Below are 26,355 nucleotides of genomic sequence, written 5' to 3'. Positions count from 1 at the left end.
CAGGAGTCTGAAGAGCTCTAACATAAAGGCCAAAGGCATCATCAGGATGTTCCTGTGCCCAGAAAGGAGGTATAGAAGGCATCTCACATTTTTCACTTTTAGCTGACTGTTTCTGCTCAAGCAAGAAGTGAAGGATTAGGTAGTTGTAAATTACCTCTGTACACAGAGTCCTCAGCACAGGGCTGCTAATATTTAAGGGTTGAGTGAATAAGGGATTTCAGAGGCCACACATGACAAAAGATACAGGCTTATTCCAGCAGAGGTGTGACCCAAACAATGACAAGAGTAAATCGTGGAAAAGGGAGGAAGCTGATTCCCATCCTGGTATACACGGTGTGCTGTGTGCTATGTAAAATCACCATATAGCCCTGCTGGATCCTGCTGTAGAGATCAGATTCTGCCTCTTAAGTACTGGAATTAAAGGTGTGTGCCATCATACATGACTAAAATTTCCTTTTTTGTTTGTTTGTTTGTTTTTTTTGAGACGGTTTCTCTTTGTACCCCTGGCTGTCCTGAAGCTCAATCTGTAGACCAGGTTGGTCTTGAAGTCACAAGTCTTGAAGGCCTGCCTCTGCTTCCCAAGTGCTGGGTTTAAAGGTTTGCACCTTTACCACCTGGCTGAAAGTAATCAGGTGGGGTTACCTTGTGGGGGTGTTCCCCCGAGACAGAGTTTCTTTTCATGTAGCCCTGGCTGTCCGAAACTCACAGAGATCAAATTTCCAATTTCTACCTAAAAGCTATAAGACACTTAAGGAAACAGGGAATTATGTCTTATAAAGAATCAAAAATAAGAGCAGTCAGTAGAAACTGTGTGAGAAATTCCAGCCTTTGACTCACTTAACAGTGGTTTTCAACCTTCCTAATGCTAACCCTTTAATACAATTCCTCATGTTGTGGTGACCTCCAAACCATTAAATTATTTTGTTGCTACTTCATAACTACATATAACTTTGCTACTGTTATGAATCATAATGTAAATATATGATATGCAGGATAGGGTTGCACCCCACAGGTTGAGAACCACTGAAATAGGATTTAAATCAAATATTTTAAGTATATCCCAAAAGTAAACAGTGACTTAGTAAGAGAAGGTCTAAAAATAGAAAGCCTGGTGTTGAAAAGTTCAGTAGCTGAAATGAAAAATCAGCAGAAGAAAGGATCAGCAAAGTACATTGATTGTGATTTTGCAGTGCAAGGGGCAGAAGTAGATAATGAAAATGGAACAGAGCAGTAGAGACAAGTGTGATAGTCCCACACGTGCCAGGTACACATAATGGGAGCTCCAGAGAGAGCGGAGCTGCAAGAGCACTGGGGAACGCGAGTAATATTCCAACAAACACAAAGTAGGACGAATTTAGGATTATCCACACCTGAACACATCCTAAACAGTTGAAAGCTAAAGACATAAAACGAATCTTGAAAGCAGCAGGAAAACAATGATTTTTCACATGCAAGGGATCCTTGCTGTTGTTAAGAACTGACTTTTCTCAAAGCAGGCAGTCACAGCCAAGCTGGAGGGGATGGCGTGTGAGTACCTGGGGAGGCCGGAAGTGTCAGGCTCTCTGGAACTGAAGTCACAGTGGTTGAGAGCTGCCTGATGTTGGGTGCTGAGAACCAAATTATGGCTCTCTGGAAGAAGGACCACAGAACCATCTCCCCAGCCCCATCTTTTCTCTTTTAAATAAGACACCAATAAAACCCTTGATGGCTTTATTCTAGACAAAGATGGGATTTACCCATCTTTGCAGAAACTGTAGAAGAAACACAGGGAGTTCTAGCATGCTGTTAAATTTAAAAGTAGTTCAAGCTAGACTGGGGAGTGAGGTAAAATCACCTTTTCAAAATGTTCAGGGCCTAGAGAGATGATTCAGTGGTTAAGAGCACTGGCTGTTCTTCCTGAGGGCCTGAGTTCCCAGGACCCACACGGTGGCTCAAAACCCTCTGTAACTCCAGTTCTTAGGGGATGTATGCCTTTTGACCTCCATGGTCACCAGGCACATATGTGGTCATGTGGTACAGAGATATGCATGTAGGCAAAACACTCATACACTAAATAATTTTTAAAATATATTTTTTTAAAACGCTAGAAAAAAAGATTTCCTCTGTATCCCTAACTCCCTCCATTTCTGCTGGCAGCCACAAATCTGCTTCCTGCCTCTGTGGAGTTGCCTAGTGTGGAAATTTCAATAAGTGACACCATACTATATGTGGCCTTTTATGTCTCATTTCTGTCATTTAGCCGCTTGCTTTCAAGGTTCATTCATGCTATAGTGTGTATCAGCACTCTTTTTTTTTGGGGGGGGGAGAGGTTTATTCTGGCCCCCAGTTTGAGAGTTTTTATCCACAGTAAACCCCCATTGCTCTGGGCTTCTGGTGATACAGAAGACATAGCAACAAGAGCATGTAGTGAAGCAAGGCTGCGCAACTCATGACCCAAGGTAGAGAAGGGAAACAGGAAGAGGCTTGGACTCAGCTTCCTTCAAAGGCATATCCAGAAACCCACTCCCTCCAACCAAATTCTGCACCTCCTGAGAGTCTTTCAGATTAAGCCATTGATGAGGGTTCTCATGATCTAGTTGTCTCCACACACATGGACCCAGACATGTGCTTTACTGATCTAAGTAGCTCTCAGCGTGATCAAGTTGTTAATCATGATTAAGCATCCCAAGTCCACCCTTTATCAACTTGACAAAAAAAAAAAGAAAAAAAAAAACACCTCCTTAAATTGTATTTAATTTCCAAGTGCAGACAATACCAAGATCATAATTCTGCTTAGCATGATGTAACTAGCTTGCAAATAGTGGAAAATATACTCATTCTTTTCCCCTGCTTCTCAGCACTTTGAGTATTGCTTAAAGGTTCAAGTCCAGGGCCAATGAGATGGTTCAGCTCAAAGACTTACATACCTACAGGCCTGAAAACCTGAGTTTAATCTGCAGATCACACAAAATGGCAGGCAGTCACAACTCCAGAGAGTTGTTCTCTGACCCCACACACATAATGCACATGCACGCACACACACACACACACACACACACACACACACACACATTTGAGTTTGAAGTGTCTTCCATTCAAGGCAACTTGAGCTGTTAGCCCCTGTACAATCACAAAGGAAACTCTACATTTCCAGGGTACAGTGACACAAAGTAAGCATTCATTCCCATTACAGACAGGGCTTTTGGGGCGTAGACGTAGACAAAGACAGAAACTGAGCAGGACAAGCATTGCACCATAGCTTTGGGCATGGGGCATACCAGTGAACTTGGCAGCCCCACCCAGCCCTCTGGGCAATTTGGGCACAGCCACATGGCTTCTCTGCTGGGCTAGTTGTCGTTTTCTGTGGCTTCCCTTGGCAGACATTCAGTGTTCCTGTCTTCTCCAACTTCCTGTGGCTTCTGTGTCATCTTCAGCTTCATTGTCACTATTTCAGTTGTCCTCCCACAAGTTTCCCAGGATCTGACCTTGCTACACATTGACTGGCCTCCCAGGATTTCTTTTGAAACCTGAATGGAACCATCAGTGATCCTGTAATTGTCAAAGTTTTGCACGCCTGCAAAACCCGCATCCCGTGGACCACACTAAGCTAAAGAGTAGTTTGGGTCCTTGGTTGATAGCGGCAGTAGTTTCCAGGTGCCTGACCTTGAGGAAATATTTCTATAGGCAACCTTCGACAAGCTGTACTCTCACGGAAAGGCTTCCAGGGTGCACACTCTGATACCCTTAACCCCGTGGGGGGGGGGGGGTACTTACTAGTTCCTGGGATACCATCAAGACATTTCTCCCAGAACCGTAGCTAGTGGTCGTCTTCATCTGCTACTTCTGTGTTTACTCTAGGACAGAGACATTTATATAAAGCAAATAGGCCAAAGAGACAATCTTAATGAGCCACATATTAAAATATCTAAAATAATCCTGAGGAACAGGAGGATGAGGCTAAGCACTGAGTCTGCTCTGAGGTCAATGGCCCGATCCCTGAGCTGCCTGGCACAGGTGCTGGGAACTGAACTCTGTTGGCAAGTGTTTAGCTTAGTGCCTGTGCCTCCACTCAGTCAGCATACGAGCTGTCAGGACACAGTGGGGAAGAAGTCACCCATAGAAAGGGAGAAAGTAACAGCTGGGAAGGAAGTTTGGGGCTCGGAGGCCAGCAGCAGTGACAGGAGGGCACTCTGTGCAGTCATACCTTGCCTTGGGACCTCACCCTCACCTTCCAAACGTGCCCTGCATTCTGTCAGGTTTCCTCAGCCAAGCTTTTTGTAAAATGAGAATCTCTGCTGTTTCAGTTAAATTGGAGCCTTGTCACTCGCTGAAACACTACCTTTATCAGTCATTAGGATATTTGTGGTGAAGCATTTGTCTGGTGTGTGTAACCAGTAAAGAGCTTGCTAAGAACATGCTTTCTGGTAGAGAGGAAAGTCAGAAATCCACACTAATGGCAGGGATGGGGTCCAGATTGGTAAGCACATCACATGATTTGCCTGTGACAGGCTCTGGTGGGCGTGTGCACTGCTTCACAGCCCTGAGTTACAGATTTTCCGTGGCAGTGCCTTTAACACAGTGGTGACCTGCCTCCTAATCATCTTCACTGTGGCAGCAGACGTGCTCAGACTGGCTGTGCTAAGCCATCTCTGTGTGGATCCACAGGTGACTGGCTCCAAAAGCCAGTTTTAGTTAAGAAACCACACTTAAGTCGAGGGCCATGACTCATGCCTGTAATCCCAGCACTCTGGGAGGCAGAAGCGGGGGATCTCTGTGAGTTTGAGATCAGCCTGGTCTACAGTGCTAGACTAGGACAACCAAGGCTACACAGAGAAATCCTGGGTTGAAAGAGAGGGAGAGAGAAAGAAAGGAAAGAAAGAGTGAAGCGCATTCAGCAGAGTTGGACACGCTGACTCTTCTGTGTGGATGGTGCACAGGTGCGATCCTGTGAGGCTTGTGGGAGGCTCGAGCCTCTAGTTTAGTTTGATTTCCTTTTTTTCTATTGTGTATAAATCTTTTATTTGGATGGATTGGTTACCTAGGCAACAGCTGCAGGGTAAAGATAGATTGGCTGCTTGGGGAATGCAGTCACAGGCCCTTTGAAAAGGCAAAAAACCTGTCATGTAAAACAAAAATTAGTAAACGCTTGGGCTTTTGCTTAACTGGTGTGCTGCAAGAAGCCACACTGAACAACAGCTTTTCAAGTGAGCCTCTGGAATGCAATGTGATTCTAATTGTAGCTTGTTTTAATTCATTTAATTCCTACTGTGTACTACAGGCTATTTGTGGGTTTTCCAGTGAAGTGTAAAGTATAGTTTCTTCTCTGAAAAGATGGCATTGTTTGTTGGGATTTTTTTTTTTTTTTTTTTTTTTTTTTTGGTTTGGTTTGGTTTTTGAGTTTTTGTTGTTGTTGTTTGTTTTTTCAAGACAGGGATTATCTGTGTAGCCTTGGCTGTTCTGGCTGTCCTGGACTTGCTTTGTAGACCAGGCTGGCCTCAAGCTCATAGAGATCCACCTGCCTCTGCCTCCTGCAGGGCTGGGACTGCAGGCCTGTGCCACCACACCCTGCTGGTGTTTTGTTGCTCTTGTTCTTGTTGTTTTGTTTTTTTTTTTTGTTTTTCCAGGCAGGGTTTCTTTTAGCCCTGACTGTCCTGGAACTTACTTTGTAGACTAGGCTGGCCTCAGAGATTCATGTGCCTCTGCCTCCCAAGTGCTGGGACTAAAGGCTTGAGCTACCACGCCCAGCTGTGTTCTGTTAAATTTTACTTCTCACTTCTAAGGTTAAAGGATCCCTGGGTTCAGTACCCAGCACCAGCACTACCCTCAAAGCTACTTTTTAACATCAGCTGTGTGGTGCAAAGTTAATGGATTGTAGAGGGAGTAAAAGATGGGCCAAAGATAACTCCTTGAATTAAAGATGAAATTTAAAGGCATGTTTAAAGTGTGGGCATTAACAAAGTCTAAATTCCCAAGCAATTGACTACGTAGAATTTCCCAGTTAGCATATATAATACATGTGACTGCATCATTAATGTTACCAAATTACAATCTTACTCCAGAGGGCAGAGCTAGCAACATTAACCGACCGCTGTTGACACTGACCCTTCACTCTTTGAGGAAGCATGGGAGTATTGTTTTGGGCTAAGCATTTGAGAGCCTTGCAGTACTTTTCTGTGGAATGTTAGAGATTGAACCTGGAGCCCCATTTATTTGAGTACACATCACTGACCACAAACCCAGAATGCAGAAAACTATTTGGGTATTAGTTTTCTTTTATACAATACTCTCTAATGGCCAATTAAAATTAGCTGGCCTTTCTTGCAGAGCAGCAACAGGGCAGAGTGAGTGACAGTGTTATAAACATTGGGTTGCTTTGCCTGTCTGCCTCTCTTCAGAGGTGCTGAGCATTCATTCTTGCTTTGTGTGATAAGGAATTTCATAAATCCAGGAGCAGAAACCCTCGATAGCTGAACACCCAACAGGTTTTCTCCAATTTGCTTATAGCTATCATTTTCAATTTCTTGTTTGTTCTGTCGATATTTACTTGCTGTAGTTTGCTAGACAGGAGAGGCAACAAAAAGAAGTGTTAACTCAGAAAGCTGGACAGTCAGCCAGCACAGTGGGCGTCTTCACCCTTCCTTAACCAGAGAGTTAGAAGCGGGGCATGGGAGTACTCAGAAATATTCTCCCGCTGGATTGGAGAGAGTTTACAATCTCATGCAGCGGGTACCGTTTTAGCATTTGGAAGCACACGGTCGATAATCCTGAATGCAAATCTCCAGTCATAGGTGTGGGGGGTCAGGCTTCCTCTGTATGAATTGTGAAGACAGGTTGTCTCGATAATAGAAATCCAGTGTTGTGTTTTGTGCAGGTCTGTTTCATCTTGACAGTTGCAGCCTTTATAAATGGAACCATGACAACAAGAAGGTAGTTTGTTAGAAGTCTTTTGCTAAATGATCAGGAGTGGTTTCCTGTTAGGAGTTCATGGCCACTGCTCTGAATGCCTTCTTTATTTCCAGAATTACAGACAAAATGCTTTCTCATAGTAAGGCTCTGCCGTACCTCAGATTATCATGCAGAGGAAATTTTTACTGCTTAAGAAGTCATGGAAACCCCTGATGCCTGCTTTTAGTAAGTCTCTCAGTTCCACACAGGAGCCGGGGACATGGTGGGTGGCCGCACTCTAAAGGGCTGCTCACTTCGGCCTCTGCACTTCTGTGACAGTCCTCGTATTGCGCCTGTGTTGCGTGTACCTGTGCAGGATTCATCAGATGGACCTAACTATTTGATTTTTTTAATGCAGTTAATTTTCTCAGAGTTCTAGTCAGATAGAATTATTGGAGAAGAGGAGAGACCATAACTTAGTTTTGAGAGAACTTTTTCCTCACTTTTTCTTCCTTAATCTTTTTAGTGTTTTTGTTTTGTTTTGTTTTCATTATGCATATGGTATGGGGAAGGTGCATCTGTGTTTTTCGACAGGATCTCACTGAGGATTCACAGCTTCAGCTAGGCTGTGGCCAGCAAGACACCAGAATCCTCCGGTCTCCACCTCCCACTAGCATTGCAGACTGGTACTCTTTTGTACAGCTTTTTTAAGTGGGTGCTAGGCAATCACTTTGCCCAGTGAGCCCCCTCCCAAAACCTACTTTACTTCCTTTTTTATGATTTTTTTTTTTTTAGTTTATACGTCGTGTGTGTGTGTGTGTGTGTGTGTGTGGGTGTGTGTGTGTGTGGGTGTGGGTGTGTGTGTGTGTGTGTGTGTGTGTGTGTGTGTGTCTTGAAGCTAGAGTCACAGGCAGCTGTGAGCCATCCTACAGTGGGTGCTCTGCAAGAACACTGTGTGCTCTTAGCAACTGAGCCGCCTCCCGAGCCGCGCTCCTCTCTCGTTATTTCTAAACTGGATTGGTGGGGAGGTGCAGCTGTGCAGCACACCTTTCCCAAGGCCCCCCTCCCCGCTCTGAAGCCCCCCTCCCCGCTCTGCTGCCTGTCCTCAAGAAGGCACCGGTCCTGCCTAGAGCTCCCATTCTGAGGGGCCATCACTGTGGTCATGGGAAACAAAAGGCCAGCCAGGAAAGACATGCCCTCCCCAGAAAGAGGCAGGGACCTGCTGGCTGCAGCAGCCCTTCAGGTTTACGCTGGTGCTGTGGCAGCTGCTCTCTCTGTGCAGTCACTCCTGCAGAGGGGACAGCTTTTACTTAGGAGCAATGCTACTTCTTTGCGTAGAAAAGGAGAACATAGTCTCTTGGATTCATAATCTGGGTTTCTCTAAGATAATTCACTCCACATTTGATAAAGATGGTACCTGGTGTTTCACAGAAATCAATTCACTTATCTAAATGGGAGGCCCACGGTGAAAGCCTCCACCATGAAGACTGGACCACAGGAATGCGCACCCCAGAACACAACTCCACAAAGCTGTCCTTTAGCCTAGGTGCCCATGACACACGTGCACATGCACACACATGCCACTCACATTGCCATACAGAGGAGTAGTCATGATGATAATAATACTAATACTAATAATAATAATAATAACGTTTTTGAAAATTAATGAGGGCAGGGGTACTTTACAGCTTGCCTTCTTTTTGTTTGGTTGGTTAGTTGGTTGGTTGGTTTGGTTTTTTTGAGATAGGGTTTCTCTGTGTAGCCTAGGCTATCCTGTACTCACTTTGTAGACCAGGCTAGCCTTGCACTCACAGAGATCCACCTGCCTCTACCTCCCAGAGTGCTGCGTCACAGGCGGTGCCACTGTACCCGGCTGTTTCAGCTGCCTTCGTAACCTGTGTTTTCCTGTTGACACATTCCAGTAAGGTGTAACAGTATTAACTCTTACATAGTAGTAAAAATAGTGATCAGACCCTTTACTTTGATAACTTTCACTTTAGTGTTTATTCCATTGTTTTATTATTGTTGTTGTTGGGTATATTTCAAGTTTGTGCTTAATGTCCTAAAACATACTTCAGCCAAAATAAAGACCTATATAATGTGTCTTGAACTCAGCAGCAGAGACGTCCAGTTCTTGCTGTCAGTGTGCAAGCTTAGGAAGAGCAGGAGCCAAGCCAGCAACTTTGCTAGTGTCCCTGGTGCCCAGTCAGTGCCTGACACAGTACTCTGAAAAACCATTTGCAGGCCAACTCTGTGTGTGGTAAGCATTGGCTGCAGCCTTCAGTCTGTGTGGAAAGGTTATCGTGACAGAAAGAAATGCATTTGTTCAGTAAATGACTGAACTGTCTGTCTTTTATGGTTCTTGAGGCTTGTTGTTGCTTATGTTCATTTTCTACATTAATTCAAGCATTGTCACATTGTAAACATTAGCAGACTGCTGAAGAGAACTTGTGAATTAAATACTTGGATTACCACACAGATAGCAAGGAGATTTAAGTATGAAAGGGGTTTGGCTGGGGACTGTTCCCTGAGTGTGCCAGACCTACTAAAGTATTCCCCACTTTGCATCTTCCCAGGAGCACTCACCGTGGGCCTGGTGCGACAGTGTCAAACAATCCATGGACGAGACCGGACCTGCATTCCTCCCCGACTGCCCCCAGAGTGGGTCACCACCCTGTTTTTTATCATCATGGGGATCATTTCCTTGACTGTCACATGTGGTTTGCTGGTGGCGTCCCACTGGCGAAGAGAAGCTACAAAATATGCTCGATGGATAGCATTCACTGGAAGTAAGTAGCCTGTGCTTACTAAAGTTGGTCTAGAAGGCACACGTTTTCACGAAGATTATCAAGATCAGTCCTAAGGACTCGTAAATCTTCCCGGAGCGCCACTCACATGGCAGGGGATAGACCGCACAGTCCCTTCAGCTCTTCAGCATCCTCACTGCAGGACCAGGACACCGAGGCTGGCACTGCTTTGTGTGAATGCTCTTTTTATGAGGCTTTTTACTGTCTGTAACATAAGTGTGTCAGGTTTGTGATTCGGAGCTACCACTAGTCTGAGTGGTTTCCACTTTGAAGGTACTGGTGTCCTCTATCAAAATAAAGATAAATCTAGGAAAACATATAACTTAGATGAAGGCGATCATTTGCTCTTTAATATTGTTGATTTTTGTTGTTGCTGGGTTGAATGACCATTGAAAAACCAACACATTTAGTTTTTCTAGTAATTGTTTATCAAGGCTTCTTAGTCTACTAAGCTATTCCCAGTGGAGTCATGAATTTATATATTACATATAATATTCACTTGTAATTTGCAAAATTGCTTTAAGTTCTGAACATTTTAGAAGCTTATCCCAAGTGTAAGGAAAACAAATATATACACATGCAAGAACATTCTGTAATTCTGCTTCCTTTGTCTCTAAAGCAACTTTTTTCACCACGGGAAACACACTGGCCAGGAGTGCTGCCACCTCCTCCCACAGAGAGAACTGTCCGCTGCACAGAAGCAGTGGCCCTGGTCTACAGACATGAAGACGTGTGCGGACACTGAGGCTTCCGCACAGTGTCTTAGGCTCAGCTCAGGCTGCACACATTTCTAAATTGAGCACATTCTAAAGTGAGCACACAGCTCACTTCAGCTTGCTGTTTTTCTTTATACCTGTTATCACTGGAGTAAAGGTTAACCTCCAATATCCCTGTTACCATCTCACAACTCAGTTTACCTCAGCTAGACCTGTAGCTGAGTCAGAGCACTGCCTGGTAGTCTGTGAGGCCTTACGTTCTGTCCCATCTACCAGGGGACGATCTAAGTAAAACGACTCGGTGTGTCCTTACACGCTGCAGGGTGGTGCTGTTCCTTCAGGGGTCCCTGTCTCCCAGCTTTCTGTGGAACTTTGTTTCTCACTGTGTTTTTATCTACATATCTCTCTTAATAGTAAAATTTATATCAAGTTGCCTTCGAGGCAAGCAACAGCTCCTCACCCGTATCAAGCATTGAGAAACAAACCGATGATATTTTTCTTGTCAGAGACCTGAGACAACTCTTTTCCAGAGAGTGAGGGCCAGAAGCAGTAATAGAGACAAGGCTGCTAACTGAAAGCATGTTGATGAGGAATTTAAAGAAAGAGGATCTAATTCTGTATCTTCTGCTCACAGACACAGTTATTTTTCGAGGTATGATTCAGTCATTAATGAGTAAAATAAGGAGTACCCAAAGACCTAAACTGTAACGAAACAAACTTACATGAGGCTAGGACAGCAGTACAGTGAGCACAGGGGCCAAGAAAGGAAAAGAACTAGGGCTTATCTTTGTCTTTCCTTCCCCTTCAACAACAACAACAACTAGATAAATAAATAGATAAATAAATAAAAGCTTTAAGTATGTATAGTTCACTCCAAAATGCAATGTATTTATCCTTTATTTTTGAAGCTGTATTTGCATATGAGAGTGCCTCAAAGTTTATGGATGGGTAACCAAGTGAAGTCTCATTCCTGTCACCAGCCCTTAGAACCTCTTGGCTGGAGGCACGTACTATTTTTGGAAGTTTCTAAAGAATAGTGTTATATACATTGAAACTCTAAAAAAAAAAAAAAAACAAAAAGAAAAAAAAAAAAAATACATACTTTGTAAAGATGTGTCCACTCTGGTCCTTTGTTCTCTAACTTAGGACGGGTTGGAGTGGACTTAGATAAGTGGACATTTACCTAACTCTGTGGTTGCTGGGGAGCAGTTCAGGGAGGAATGGAGCTCCCCCTAGTGGTTCAAGCTTAAAGATTTCCTAGAGCCCGGCTGTATATAGTTCTTTCATTAGTTAGGGAAGGAGTTTTTGTAATAATGTGAAAGGAGATTTCTAATGGTAGATTCTCTGTCATGAGAGCCTCGCATGATGTGCCTTGGCAATGGACAAGAGAAACAAAGATGAGTCCTTTTCTTTAAGTCTGACCCTATTCTTTTACCGTGTGTGTGTGTGTGTGTGTGTGTGTGTGTGTGTGTGTGCGCGTGCGTGCGCGCGCGCGTGTTCATGTAGATGCCAACAGTTGGTGTTAGGTGTCCTCCCTGTCACTCTCCACCTTAGTTTCTGAGACGAGATCTCTCACTGACCTGGATGCTCACCATTTGCTGGACTGGATGGCCAGCAAGCCTGTCTCCACCAGCCTCCTGCCCACGTGCACATGCACAGCTTTCTGTGTGCTGCTGGGGACCTGAACTCACACCTGTAGCCCGCACAGCTGATACTTTACCTCCTGAGCCATCTCCCTAGCCCCCTTTTAGCACTCTTGATTTACAGCTACTGGTACTTCATATTACCTCAAAGAAATCTATTCCATGGAGAAGATGAAGCTGTCTTTATAAGCTTACTTGGGACCAGAGCTTGATCTTCACATTAACTGTTAACTGTTGGAAACACTAATAAAATAGTTTAAGATCTGACTTCACAGCTCTCTAACTTCACAGCTGTCGATAGCTGAAAAGAAAAACTGCTCAGGCTGGAAAAATGACTCAGTGGTTAAGAGCAGTAGCTATTCTTCCAAAGGACCCGGGTTCAATTCCCAGCACCCACATGGCAGCTCACAACTGACCTGTAATTCCAGTTTTCGATCTGTCACCCTCACACTGACATACATGCAGGCAGAACACCAAGGTACATAAAACGCACATAAATACATTATAAATTATCATAATAAATTATAGTAAGTTTATTAAAAAAGAAAAACTCTTCCATCTACATAAATCTGGACCCCAGAAAGTACAGAGAACCAAGTTCCTAGGCCTTAAAATACATAATGAATAGGAAGTCACTGCTTCCTCAGGATTTAATTGAGCATTTCCTAATCAGTTTGGAAACTACTCTTCAGAGTACTGACTCTAATTGTACTTGCTAAGTGAATACTACTAATTGCCATTAAATGCCTCTGAATTATTTCCCTGTGTCCTGAGCTACACAGCAGCAGAGGAAAATACTTGAAGAATCAGCCTAGCCCCAGTGGGCAACTGTGTGTGTTTACAGTGTGTGTGTGCTGACACGAGGTCTCGCTATGTATGGAAGCTCAAGCCAGCATGCTGTTGAGATTGTGCCTGTACCTCCCAAGAGCTGGGATTGGTTCACACACATGTGAACTCAGCTCCATGGCTCCTGTTAGGCTGTTTTGAGTTCATGCACAAACACTGATAAGTAGATGCTTAAAGCGCATCTAAAATTGTTTATTGGTGACTTGTCAACAAAACGGCTAAAACCCCAATGAAATCTAAACGCCTAAAGTTTTCACTTGTAGGTGTCACAAAGAATCTAACTTTGCTTGTATGAGATTGTTTTGTATAGTCATTGTCCAAAATGAAATGGGTTTTTTGTCTATACAGTACAGAATAATGTACTGCAGTGGTACAGAGCACCAGAGAATACTGATACGTGTCGCAGGTGGTTATTACGGAAGCAGATGTTACTGTTTAATGTTACGGAAGTCCATCCAGGAAAGGATTCCACTAAGTTCTGATTAATTGACCCACCCAGAAAATTTAGAACTGTTGGCAACTGATATATTTGTCCAGGGCTCTCTTGATATTCCTGGGGGTATGTTTCTAAGAAAACGTTTCTCATTTTGTTAATCACAGAAAGTTTCAGATCTTCATACCTCGCCTTCTATTCTAAGAAATGCAAGGGATCATGAGCACTTGACTCCTATCCTCAAAAAGCAAAAATTCTTTCTCAAAAAAGCTAGCCTTTCTGTGGATAACTGATGTTTACTGGGAAAAGCATTTCTTTGGTAACATGGACAATATACTATTTGGTAAATGGTCAGACAAACATTACTTCTGCCCAAACACTGGGTTTTCTGGTAATCTTTCTAGAAACATTTTAGTGAAAAGTATATTTCATTGTGTTTGTATATAAAACCCAAAGGAGGTTTCTCAGCCTTCCTCACTTGGTTGTCTGTGTATATTCAGAAACCTGACAGGGATGTTCTGGACCATTGTCCAAGAGATAACCCCTCTGGCAGTTTGCTCAGCATCCCAGAGATCTGACGATCTCTCTCCAGCTGGCTGACAATCAGAGGAAGAGAAATAGTACTCGTTTTTATGCCCCTTTTTCCTAGGTGCCCACTCCTGCTGTGAGGAGGACTGGCAGTGACAGCTGTGATGTAATAGTGACAGCATCTGCTTGGCACTTCTGTCAGCCTGACACTTTGCTAGGGACTTGACATGTTTTACCTAACGTTTTAGTATTTCTCCTATTTTAAGGAGGGGAACAGGCCCAAACTTCTCCCTTAACTCTGCCCATCATTATAAATGATTACAGCAGTCAGACAGGGCCGGAACTTCATCTCGAACTCTGCCTTTAGTTACTAAATGGTTAAGACAGACAGACAGACACATACACTCACCTTAATGTTCATAATTCAAAATCCTCTAAAAACTTATATAAAGAAGAGTAACCCCAGCTTTCACTTTCCTCTGTTTGGTCTGCTGGGCCTCAGGGCTATTGTGTGACCTGTAGCGTGTGCAAGTCTTTTGACGGGTCGGGCCATGTTTTCACAGGTTTGACCTTATTATCAATCCACAAACCCTCATAAAAATTGCTTTGTACCAAATTTTCATTGTTGCTTTTTTCTCATCACCAAAGCATGTTACTAATGTTGTGTTTTGGTTTGTTTTACAGTGATCCTTTTCTGTATGGCTGCCCTAATATTTCCAATAGGATTTTACATCAATGAAGTCGGAGGTCAACCTTATAAATTACCCAACAACACAGTAGTTGGGTCATCATATGTACTTTTTGTCTTATCGATTTTCTTCACAATAGTAGGACTTCTGTTTGCTGGCAAAGTCTGTTTACCAGGCTGACGAATGTCTAAGCGGCTTAACTCTTATTTTATTTTATTTTATTTTTTTATTTTTAGAGGTTGGGAGGACAAAGAGAAGGCATCTGGGCAATCCTCTCATAGGAAGATGCTTAGATGAACCTGATGCTGAAAGGAAAAAAATGCTTTGATTTGTTCTCACTATGCACTTTGGATTTAAAAAACAAAACAAAAAAAGAATGAGAGCCTTTTCCATAACCAAATACAATATTGACTAAATCTCCTGAGCATATTCAGGCAGGCAGTCTGCACTGTGATAGCAACCTAGTGAAGGAGAGTGCTTTATCCTGAAAGCATGTGGCCCCTTGTGACTCTGTTGATCTGTTTTTAATGTCTAATGGTTCATTTTTGAGGGGGGGCCGTCTAGTATTTATGAATCATGATGGACCAGAGGGGTGCAGGAGGTTCGTGTGAGGCTGGCCTCACCTAAGATGTTAGTGTTCTCAGCTTCCTCGTCATGTCATGAGCCTTTGGCGCCACAATGGATCGCCATTGCATTACTGCACCGAGAAGCCAATAGATCCAAACTCGTTTGCTAAAATGTATGTAAGAATTCTAAAACTCCCTAATCTCTGTGTACAAAAGAAAAAGGCAAACACTAAGAAACAAGCCTGGGGTGGGTGGGGGAAATCTTCCTTATATTTATATAAATATATATATAATATATATATTTTGCTGATGCAGTATACAGTGTGTATATGTGTGTGTGAGTATGTGTGTATACATTTGTATATGCACACATGCAAACAGTTCCTGGAAGAGAACTCTGAGTGCTTGCTAGCAAAACACTGTGGTGTGCAACCTAGAACTCAATAGAAAAAAAGCCATTTATCTGAAGGCTGCGTAGTGGAGAGAGTCTTCAGCTTACCTCATTCTTTGTAGCAGCCCTTGATTTTGGCAGGTTTCTGTAATAGGTACAAATAACTCCATACCTTTCTAGGTGCAATTTTAAGTTAAGCTAAAGATCCTTTCTAGGTTTAATTTATTTGTGTGTGATAGTGAAGTGAAGGTCATGTCAAACCTTATAGTTTGGGGATCTGACACTGTGGAAGTGAACGGCAACTATCCTCTATTGTACAAACATTCATTTTCCCCGCTGCCTCAGCCTGCTGCGGTAACAATGCGTCCTGTATGTTCACGCACACAACTTCTCATAAACATCAAGTTCGCGTGCAGATATCCGCTGGTTGGCTATTTACAACACTAGTTTTACAACACTATTTACAACACTAACTGCATTTTATCTGTAAGCATTATTTAGTATATTTTTACCAGACTCTTGAGCAATACAGTATTTCCTTTATACGCTTTACACCTTTGCTGAAAAGCTGACACTCAGTGCAGCTGATCCTGAACTCACGAGTGCTTTTAAATAGCCCTTTCCTCTCCAAATCCCCATCCCTATGTCAACGCCTAGATTTTCCTGGTGAACACTATATAGTCCCATTTGAAGTTGGTCATGGGGATGCTTCATGGCAGCGGAGCTGAATTTGTCCTTTCTCTCGTGAATGGCAATCCAAATGTCCATGTTGAGTCCCATGTAGCCTGTGCTTCATACAAGCAGGGATGATCTCTAAGAAGCTTGATTATTCCTCACAGGATGGTTATTCAGAGACGGGGCTACCTGCTCAGATACACCCCACCAGCCTGTTTGCTAGTCACCTGTCTCAGTGTTAAATTGTGAATGAAAATCCAGTGTTTGGGCTCACACAGGAACCTTGGAGAAGTGGACCCTTCTGTGTGAGAAACCTGCAGTAAATCGAAGGACATTTTTCACCAAATATTATATCCAGTCAGTTCTAAGGCCACCACTAGTCATGTCCTGTGGACATTTGGGATTGTGCTCTGATTAGTCCTCAGCCACTTGAAGGAAAGGTGTGGCAGTCGGCGTACCACTGGTATAAAGTATTAGCAAAGTATAGTTCAAATTAACTGACATGACCAAGAGCTTTTCTCTTTCAAAAGATGGATTTTATTGTAAATAGTTTCTCAAGATATTTTTAACTGGATCATGAGCATGGGGAGAGAAAGTTTCTCAGCTGCTATGAATTTCCCCGCTGTTTACTTCTCTCACAGTGGTATTGCATATATGATTACAAAATTTTAGGTTTTATTTGTATCTATTACCCAAACCATTCAATTGTCTTTAATTTCATCGTTGTCCTTGAGGACCAGTGCATGAAGAGCTGGTGGGAGAAAGTCCCTCCAGCCACTCAGCGCTCTAACCCAGGATTAAAACCATCCCATCAAGTAGTGTGTGAAGTCCAGTCTCTGTAAACTCTCCAGACCAAACGTTGTTGACGTGGACTCCTGCAGTCTAGTCCCGTAAGTGGAAGGACAACCAGCTGCCAGCAGCTGCTGGGAAAGGTCATATGAGTACCACATAGCACAGTATTAATTTATAGCAGGAATCATATCTTGTAAAATGTATATAAGACACTTTTATGGTGCAATCATTTGTCAGATTTTTGTCTGTTACATTGTTCTTAGAGTGTACATTCTTCTCATGCCTAAGAATATCACTGTAAAATCTGCTGAAAACTATTTTTAGGTTTTATTTGCACAAGACTGAATTAGTTTGAGTTTTTGAGAAGCTCCTATTGAACAAGCCTAAACATCTGTAAAGATAAAAATCTTCAATTCATTAAAAGCAACCATTTCAGTACAATTCTTTCCAAAGGTAATCCATGTTCTGTGTTGTTAGTGTGTGGGTGTGATGTTTCTGACTCTTCCATCTCTCACAAACCTATTTTCTGTTCCATCTGTTTTGTTTTTGAAGGATGCCTTTTTTTTTTTTTCCATTTGTAATGTTCTAGATGACCAAAACACATTATTGGTTCTTATCCTTTTACCTACAGCTTTTATTTCTCCATGTGGTGTTCTGTGAGTTCAGTTTAATCTCTTCAGTGAAGTAACAAATAGTCCTGGTGACAGGCAATCTATTGATTTAGAGGAAAGGTCCTGAAAAAGTGTTGAAAACTAACTTTGGATCTGTTCTTAGCTATTATTTTGCCTCATGGGCTTCGTGAGAAGAACATGTTGCATTTATTTTGTCTTTATTAAAAGACTACTAGTCACCAGTTACTCTGGTTATAGTAACTGTTTTATCAACCCATTTTGATTTTCTTTTAAAAATTAAATTTACACTCATAAAACAGTAAGCTGTCTTTCAGAAAATTTTTGAAGGATAAAAAAATATGAAGGAAAAAGGTGGTCTGTGTAGGTAGAATTGCCTATACAGAGATTGTAGTTGTATTGCCTTGAGAGGTTTTCGTTTGTGGTCAAGGTCTGTATATTATCCCAAACTTTATTAAGAATTGTTTTCTAATTGGTTATAACATTTTTCAATTAATAGTTTCAAAACAAATTGTTAATACGACTGTATAAAGTGAACATAATTTTCTTCACTTGTATTTTTGTTATTGAGCAAGTTTATCAAAATAAATTGTCTACTAAAGAAACTAAAAAGGCTTCTCTTACTTTTAATAAGCTTTGATTTAAGTGTTTATTTCTAGGGATGTAGCTCTCTTGCTCAAGAAGTAATTTGGTAGAGTGTGCACCAGGCCCTGTGTTCTGTCCCCAGCACTGAGAAAACCAGGTGGCACTTGGCCGTAATTCTAGCGTTCAGAGGCTTGAGGCAGAAGCTCAAGGTAATCTTCAGCTACATAGAAGTTTAGGCCAGCCTGTCCCAGAACAAACAAAACAGTCTTGTATGTTCAGAGACCTTGCCTCTAGGCTGATGTTAGCAGTGTCTGTAAGGCAGAGTCCCTGCTCTCCCACTTCACTCTTGGCTCACCTTCACTCGAGAATGAGCCCCCCATGGTCTCATTGAATACGTGGTTTCTAGTTGGTGGCTGTCTGGGGAGCTTTAAGAAGAGGTGTCACCTTGTGGAGAAGGTATGGCATGGAGGAGGGGAGGGGTTGGGGTTTCAAAGCCGAGCCTTTTCCCAGCTCTCTGCTCCATGCTTGCAGTTCAGGATGTGAGACCTCAGCTTCTACTCCAGCCGCCACGCCTGCTGCCGTGCCTCCCCGCCATGACTGACTGATGCTTACCTCTCCAGAGCCGGTACACAAATAAACCTTTCCCTCTATGAGCTGCTGTAGTCATTGTGTTTATCACAGCAACAGAAAAAGCAGTTCAGCTGCCATTGTTACTTCAATATACGGATTAGGGCCTTTTTCCAGTAAAGTAAAGACAGTGTCCTTTTCTCTGGCACGTTTTCACATTGCTTAGATATTTGGCATTAATTGTTTAAGACAATCTGTTCGTCCATTAAAGCAGCTCTCTCCTCTTTCTTTGCCGTGGTTTTTTTTTTTTTTTTTTTTTTCTTTTTCAAATGCAGTTGAAGCACCAAAGGTCTTTTTGGTTATCCACAACTGTCCTGGGCTAAGAGTTGCCCTGCACGTGAAACAGAGATTTGACCAGGTCACCTTCTACACCCTTGACGGATAATGTGGCTCGTGAGTAGCAACTTGGAGTGCAGGTTTGCGCTTGCCAATCTTCACACCACTGCCCGGGCCATCAGCTACCTCTCTTGTCCCAAGGGTCTGTTGTGAAGGCAGTTTTCACAAGTCAAGGCTGATGTAAAAGGATTTTCTTTTTAACGACAGTGTGTATGTGTGGGTGTTAAAACCCAACGTGGCAGTGGTTAAGAGTACTGACTGCTTTCGCAGGGGACTCTCTGGTTCCCAGCACCCAGGTCAGGCAGCTCACATGGCCGCCATTTCAGCTTCAAGAGGTCCAGTGCCCTCCCCTGGCCTCCATGGGCACAGGACACAGCACTTACTCGCAGGCACACACATACTCATAAAGAAAAATACTTTTTTTTTTTTTAAGTCTGGGAGTATTGAACATGATAAGTGCCCATTGATAACCTTACCATCCCAAGAACTACTGTTAATAACATTGGGTATTCTTTTAAGAAAAAAAGTTTGTTTTTAGTTATTCTTTGATAACTTCTTACATACAGGTATCTGGACCCTATCCACTTCTGACCCATCTCCCTCTCCCACACCCCTCCAGACATGTACACCTTCTACCTTCACATCTCCTTTGTAAATTGTTCTCAACAGCCCCTCCGATCCACTCAATGCTGCCTTCAGCACAAGGGCAGCATACCAGCAACCACACCATGATGAAAAGTGGCTGCCCACCCCCCACAGCCATCAACTGCCCACAATTACTCTGCTGAGATAAAGGGATTTTCTTTCTCACAGATAATATTCACTATTGTAAAAGTAGAGCCTTGTGACTTATTGGGTATTCCAACAGGCATTGTACAGTTGTTTAGCTTAACAAAAGGAGTGATATTTTATATATACACACACATGCCAAGACTTTTTTAGGTGGAATTCCATCTTAAAAATAATATCTATGTAGGCACATCATTTTTCAATGAGGGATTTATGGAGGAGGATGTGAGGCGTTTCGTGTTATCTTTTGTTCTTACAAAGAATGCTGCTGTAAATTCAGATTACAAAAAAACTTACCAAATAACAATATTTTGCAGTCAACCAGTTTATTAAGGCAGTTTGTATTTTGTAGGGTCCTGTGGGTGAATAATAATGTTATTCAGTATGTTTAGGAGAAGAAAGTAACATTAAATCATGTGGTCTGTGCTTTTCTGTGTCATCTTTGCCCTCTTCCTGTGCAGAAGGAGAAGAGGCTCTAGAGGCTGAAAACTGAGGGCCGGAACAATGAAAGCTGTCCAGGCTTTGTAAGTAGTAATTGGTGTAAATCTGGGTTTCAAACCCAAGTTCCCTGACTTCAGATTTAGGCCTCCTGCTGTCTCCCATTGCCAGTTTGGCTAGTCTAAACGAAATAAAAATAGCTTGTCCCACTTGCATGATTTCCTTGGCTCCAGCATTAGAAGCTAAATCTATGGTTTGTAGCTGGATGCAGAAGGTGGAGAACCATAAACGCCGACCCCTGTCTAAAAGCTGTTCCTTATTAACAGCACCCAGTGAATACTGTCTACTTTGTTTGAGGAAAAAAAATGGAATGATACACTCAAATTGCCTTCAATCTCTCAGGATTTCTCTCTTGTCAAGGTCTCTCTTTGCAGTCACTATTCATGGTATCTTACAGTGCTGGTACCCTTAATTGGTGAAACTGATAAGACCACGAATTGGTTTCTAAGGCTCCAGCTGCATGCATAAACCACAGCCAAAGGCAAAAAGCAAAACTTTGGAAAACAGCCCCTTTCTTCAGATCATGTGACTTCACAGCTGATCCTACCTGGCTGCAGAGCTAGACAGCAACTCATACAATCAGAGCCACACCATTGGTTCAGGAAGTGCGGTGGCATATGACCAAGGAGCCAAGCTTAGGACTTAGCTGGAGCTCCTTGGAGGAAAGCTCTGTCCCTGTGGCCAGGGTGGGGGTAGGGGGAGAACTTTGTTCCACTGTGTCCAGATTTTCCTGCCAAACCCGAGGAGCCTTGGCCTGAGAGAATCGAGCCATCACAGAAGAAAGGGAGCTGAGACATGGAGACCATTTTCTTAACATCATGTTAGCTGAAGCCAGAACTGCCTGGACATTTGTGTTACTTAAGCAAACCTCCTCCCCCACTTCAAGCCAGTTTGAATTAATTTCTGTCTCTTTTAATTAAAAGGAGCCTATACGTTCCCATCATCCCCTGGACATTAAACACATTCTTCCTCTTCCTTCAGCAAGTCACTCTTTTAGTCAGCAATTTAAAAACAATTGACTTCATGCTGCTTCTTAACCCCACAAGAAGCACCTTGTTCTTGAGTCTGAAGTAAAGGAAGTACAAATCAATCTCTCAAAAATATATCCCACCATAGAATGGGGATAATGTTACCAGGTAAGAGCTCCTAAAAGAAAGATCAGAGATGGATGAACGAACCCTGACCAGCTCCGGAAGAACAGACACACCTACCAAGGCAATGGTGTACACCTTTAATCCCAACACTTGGGAGGCTGAGGCCAGTGGATCTCTGGAGGCCAGCCTGCTCTACAGAGTTTGTTCCAGGGCAGCAAGAAAAACTCTGTCTCAAAAAACAAAGCAAAAAGGAAAAGAAAACAGACACACATTCCTGCTGTGCTTTGATGCCTGACAAGAGCCACATTCTAAAGAGAGCTATAAAAGATGGCTGCTTGTGGTGGCTTGTTCTTAACAGCCCCAACAATTGGGAGACTGAGGCAAAAATGTCCATGCCTTAGTGGCTGAACATCCAGAGCCTGTCTTTAAGGGGGGGGGGGGTGGTACTCACTCACAGCTTTCTCTGTTCGGTCTCTTAAACCTTCCTTAACTTTCTTTATAGCATAGGTGTATCCAGAATGTGCTGCCTGAGCTCAAGTGAAAGAAAGCACCAGGAGTTCCCAGTGTTTGGATTTTCCTTAAATGTAAAAAAAAGAGTCAAAAGCAAAGGAAATAGGAGGAGGAGGTAACTTACTTGTCTGGGTCCCTTGTGTTTCAAAAAACAATGCCGACAAATTAGCCAGCCTCCATCCAGGACCCTCAACCCCCTTGTATACAAGGTCTCACTGTGTACAAGCTGGCCTTGAAATTCTGTATCTGTGGCCTCCCCGCTAGGATTTCCCCCAAGGTGGGCACATGGGCCCTCTCACCTATGCTCATGGCCCTATGGTCCCCTCACTTCTTTCTGGCCTGCCCCTCGATTGCCTTGTTAGCATGTAGCATAGTGCTGAATTTACATAGGGTGTTTGCCGCCCAGAGTACCTGAACACTTTCTTAGCACTCTCCGTTGGGAAGTTTGTTTCTGATCTGGCTGGAATGAACACCTGAAAAAAAAGTCTGTAAGTCTCGGCAGTTCCGGCTTCTTGGGCAAAACGTTCCAGAAAAGAAAAACCAACTTAAGAATGGCTGGGATCAGAAGAGCTTAGCCACTTACTTGGTGGTGGCCCCTGGCTGGATCCCCTCATTTCCTCAGCCTCTGAAGAAGGATTCAGAGGAGTCTGAAACTGTGTCAAGTGCTGGTTACATCACAGTCACTTGGGCTGTTGTTAAAGGATCCTGTTGCTACATGGTAGCATAGTTCTGGGCCATTGTTTTAAATGAGATTGGACAACATAGGTGATTCCTGTGAGTCCCCTGGAACCGCTGGAGTGAATAACCTCAGTAGCACCTTTCTGAGGAGTCACGGACCTGCTGACTCCAGGTGGGGCTGGGCCTGGTGCAGGTGGAGGCTACCAGGTCCTTCTCCTGGGGCTGGTTCCCCGTTCTCTGGGGAACTGAAGACGAAGGCTCTTGGGCTTCCCTTGTGTCTTTCCTCCATTCTAACCAATAGAAGGCAGCAGGCAGCAGGGTTCTACTGGCCTAAACCATAGACTGGGTTGACCCAGAGGTTCAAAGAGTAGAAAAGCAGGTCATGCCCCGCCTTTATAGAGGGGCAGAAATGCAGCTTAACCTGGCAGTGGGGCTTACAGCAGCCTAGGAGCCTCTTCTTCCTCGGGGTGAGAAAGCTCATTGCCTTTCCCTGCCCCAAGCTGCCGTGGTGCAGTCTGTTACCTTGGAGACCAGCTAACACTTATCTCACGGGCAAGCTGCACTGTAGAATTATTTGGAGGAGCTTGGAGCAGATAAAGTGGGAGCCAGGAGAAGAGAGGTCCTGCTGTGCCGTCTTCTAGACACAAAGAAGTCCCATAAATGAAGAGGTGAGTCTCCCAAGGATTGGCAAATGGGAAGAGCATCGGCCAAATGAGAAAGATATGTGTACTAGGTGCTGGGGCTCTGTGGCAGATACCAAGGCAACTTGATACGGAGCAGTGCAGGGAAAGCAGGACTTCCACAGTTTCTACTGTGGAGCAAGGGTAGCACACAGGATTCTGGGTTTCTTAGCAGACAGACAGGGTAACGGGTGTTTGTAGACGCAAATGGTAAAGTATGTGAGCAGGGGTTGCCAGGGAGCAGAGAAGGGTGTGGCGAGGTGGAGAAGCAAGCAAGGAATTGATTCTGAAGGAATGGCAAGCCTTGGGTCTCAGCTCCAAGGAACTTGGTAAGGTTCTGTGCAAGAGCCGTGAGGGAAAGTGCACATGGCTCAGTTTGGTAACATGGACCGCACGGGAGCACCAGGGAGATGGCTCATCAGGGGAGAGCACTGGGGAGAGGGCTCAGCAGGGGAGAGCACTGGCTGTTCTTCCAGAAGACCCAGGCTCAGTTCCCAGTACCCACATGGCAGCTCACACCTATCTTGTGACCTCAGTTCTAGGGATCCAGTGCCCTCTTCTGGCCTCCTCCAGCGCCAGGCAGACATGATGCATACACATACATGCAGGGCAGATGAGCACACACGTGAAATAAGATTAAAATCTTAAACCTACAATAACACAACAAGCCCTGAGCCAATGAGATTGCTCAGCCGATGAAGGCACTTCCCACCAGTCCGACAACCTACGTGTAATTCCTGGAGCCCACGTGATGGAAGGAGGGAACCAACTCCTCCAAGTTGTCCTTTGACCACAGGTACACACACACACACACACACACACGTATGCTAAATAAATATAAATAAGTGTTAAGAATGTAAGCCCTCCAGATGGCGTTTTCATGACTATTTGAAGGCATCCTAGATTCAGATGTTAACCGACTGGACCGAAGCCTCTTTTATCTAATAACTCCGGTAACAGTGCGCCTTGACCAAAATGCTAATCCGCCCACAGGATCAGTTTAAACGTTCTCCCCTGGTCCCAAGAGCCACCCGCAGGGCGATGCATCCCCAATGCTCCCCCTTTGCCGAACTCCATACCTGCATTGATAGAGGGTGGTCACAGTGATTGGAAGATGAAAGCTAAGACTCCCTGGAACCCAAGGGAAAGCGGGGAGAGCCAGGCCACCCACAGAGAGAAGAGGGGTCCTAGGTCCTCATGAATTATGAGCACAGCATTTTCAATTTATTGTCCAGGACAGGATCTCGCTATGTAGCTCTGGCTGTCTTAGAACTCACTGTGCACACCGGCTAGCCCCGAATTCACAGATGTCTGCCTACCTCTGCTGATAGAGGCATGCACCACTAAATTCAGCAAGAAGAGCGTTTTTAAAAACTCTCTTCCTCACAATTTAAAGGTATTTTCCCAAAGAAGGTACCCTTGAGTGGCTAGTTTACCCTTGGGGACATCCCGGCATTCTCGGGTACCTGGTGGGCTTTCTCCTTGTGGTAAGATTTAGAGGCAGGGGACAGGCACATGACACGCACCGACAGCAGGGGAATCCGGAGCCCAGGGGGTCGCAGGCTCTGTGGATTAATGGGGAGACCCCACTGTCTCCCCCACGGCCCCCCTATTGCTGCGCCACCCTCCCTGCATTGATCCAGTGACTCTTGCTGAGCGGCTGCTGCGCTCTAGGGATCGTTTCACGCACGGCAGCCTAGCGGTGAGCAAAGTTCCTGCCCTCGGGGGGCCTTCAGGGAGAGGAAAGGGCAGACGGTAAACACCGAGGAGGGGAGGCGCTGGCCCACGCGCCGCAGGGAAGGGTGCGGCAGTGCAGAGGCGCGCCGTTCCTTCGTTAGGTGCTCGCAGACAAGCTTGCTGTGCCCAGGCCAGAAGGGAAGGCTGCGTCCTGTTCACCTCCCCCTCCCCCCCATCCCAGGATCCGCACTCTGGCCCCCCAAGAGGCACACTACAAAAGTACACGGGATGTATGAATGCTTCCGGTCCATACTGAGGCGCCTGAAGGTGCCTTGTACAAACCCGTTACCTGGGGAAAGAGAGCCTCAGCGGAGGAAGTGCCTCCATCAGACCGGCCCCTGGGGCACTATCTTGATTAATGATTGACGTGGGAGGGTCTGGCGCACTGTGGGTGGTGTCACTTCTGGGCGGGTGGTCTGGATTGCGTAAGAAAGGCTGAACAAGCCGAGGAGCAAGTAGTTTTCCTCTGTGGCCTCTGCTTCAGCTCCAGCCTTCACTTTCCCGTAAAACTAAAACAAGCCCTTTCCTTTCCCAAGTTGGTTTTGGTTAGTGTTTTTGTTGGGGTGGGGAGTATTTTAGTTCGTAAGGAAAAAAAAGAAAAAGAAATTATTTTCCCTTTTATTAAACATTCATTTTTCATGCAATGTAATTAAATACAGGTTCCCCTTTCTCTGCTCCTACCAATTTCTCCACATCAGTGTTTTTTCATAGCAATAGAAGAGCAAACTAGGACAGTAGTTTGCTACATTTGTCATTTTTGGCATCTACAGAGAATTTTCACAAGGTCTTTTTTTTTTTTCTTCTGCTTTGGACAGTGGGGGGTTGAGTTACAGTTCTCATCTCATCCTCATCTGAAACACCAGAAGTCCAGTGCGCTCTCTGAGCACACTGCATTGTTAGCTTTATGTAGTCAGCCCTCATCCATTTGCCCACACAAGTCACCCCAGAATCCACTGGATTGGGCCTATTAACTCACTCCGAACTGCTAATCACTCCCCAGGGAAAAGGGATGGGGACACTGGGTGTTGCCGATGTAGGGGTTCGGGGGTTCTGGGTTGTTTTCAAAGTCTGTGCCATAGGGATGGTCTCCAGTACGTCTGAGGAGAAGCCAGGTACATTACCACTTTGTCCTGGTGTCCCGGAAGACAAGCAACCCCTGAGCTAAGGCGCACGGAATTCACTGTGAAGGCACAGCCCTGCTGAGCTGCTCCCAGCCTGTGTCTTAGAGTTTGGTGAGGCGGG

General features: G+C 44.3%; 2 protein-coding genes across 4 annotated transcripts in view; both read left to right on the top strand.

Annotated features, from left to right (window-relative positions):
• Mosmo (modulator of smoothened) overlaps positions 1 to 17,388 on the top strand; it is a 59,498-nt gene extending 42,110 nt beyond the window's left edge. Inside the window, exons 2-3 of the mRNA XM_055627434.1 lie at positions 9,441 to 9,653; positions 14,522 to 17,388. Coding sequence (XP_055483409.1) covers positions 9,441 to 9,653; positions 14,522 to 14,706 — 398 coding nt within the window. The 3' untranslated portion in view covers positions 14,707 to 17,388. The remainder of the gene's footprint in view (positions 1 to 9,440; positions 9,654 to 14,521) is intronic.
• Positions 17,389 to 23,300: 5,912 nt separating this feature from the next.
• Positions 23,301 to 26,355, top strand: part of Vwa3a (von Willebrand factor A domain containing 3A) — a 57,722-nt gene continuing 54,667 nt past the window's right edge. For all 3 annotated transcript variants that reach the window (XM_055627432.1, XM_055627433.1, XM_055627431.1), the window contains exon 1: positions 23,301 to 23,364. In XM_055627432.1, the coding sequence (XP_055483407.1) occupies positions 23,357 to 23,364 (8 nt within the window). In that variant the 5' untranslated portion in view covers positions 23,301 to 23,356. The remainder of the gene's footprint in view (positions 23,365 to 26,355) is intronic.

Source organism: Psammomys obesus, unplaced genomic scaffold (assembly GCF_907164565.1).
Source record: "Psammomys obesus unplaced genomic scaffold, mPsaObe1.curated_primary_1811, whole genome shotgun sequence".
NCBI classification, from domain to species: Eukaryota; Metazoa; Chordata; class Mammalia; order Rodentia; family Muridae; genus Psammomys; species Psammomys obesus.
The sequence above is the reverse complement of the archived record's forward strand: the minus strand, read 5'-3'. Positions and strand labels throughout refer to the sequence as shown.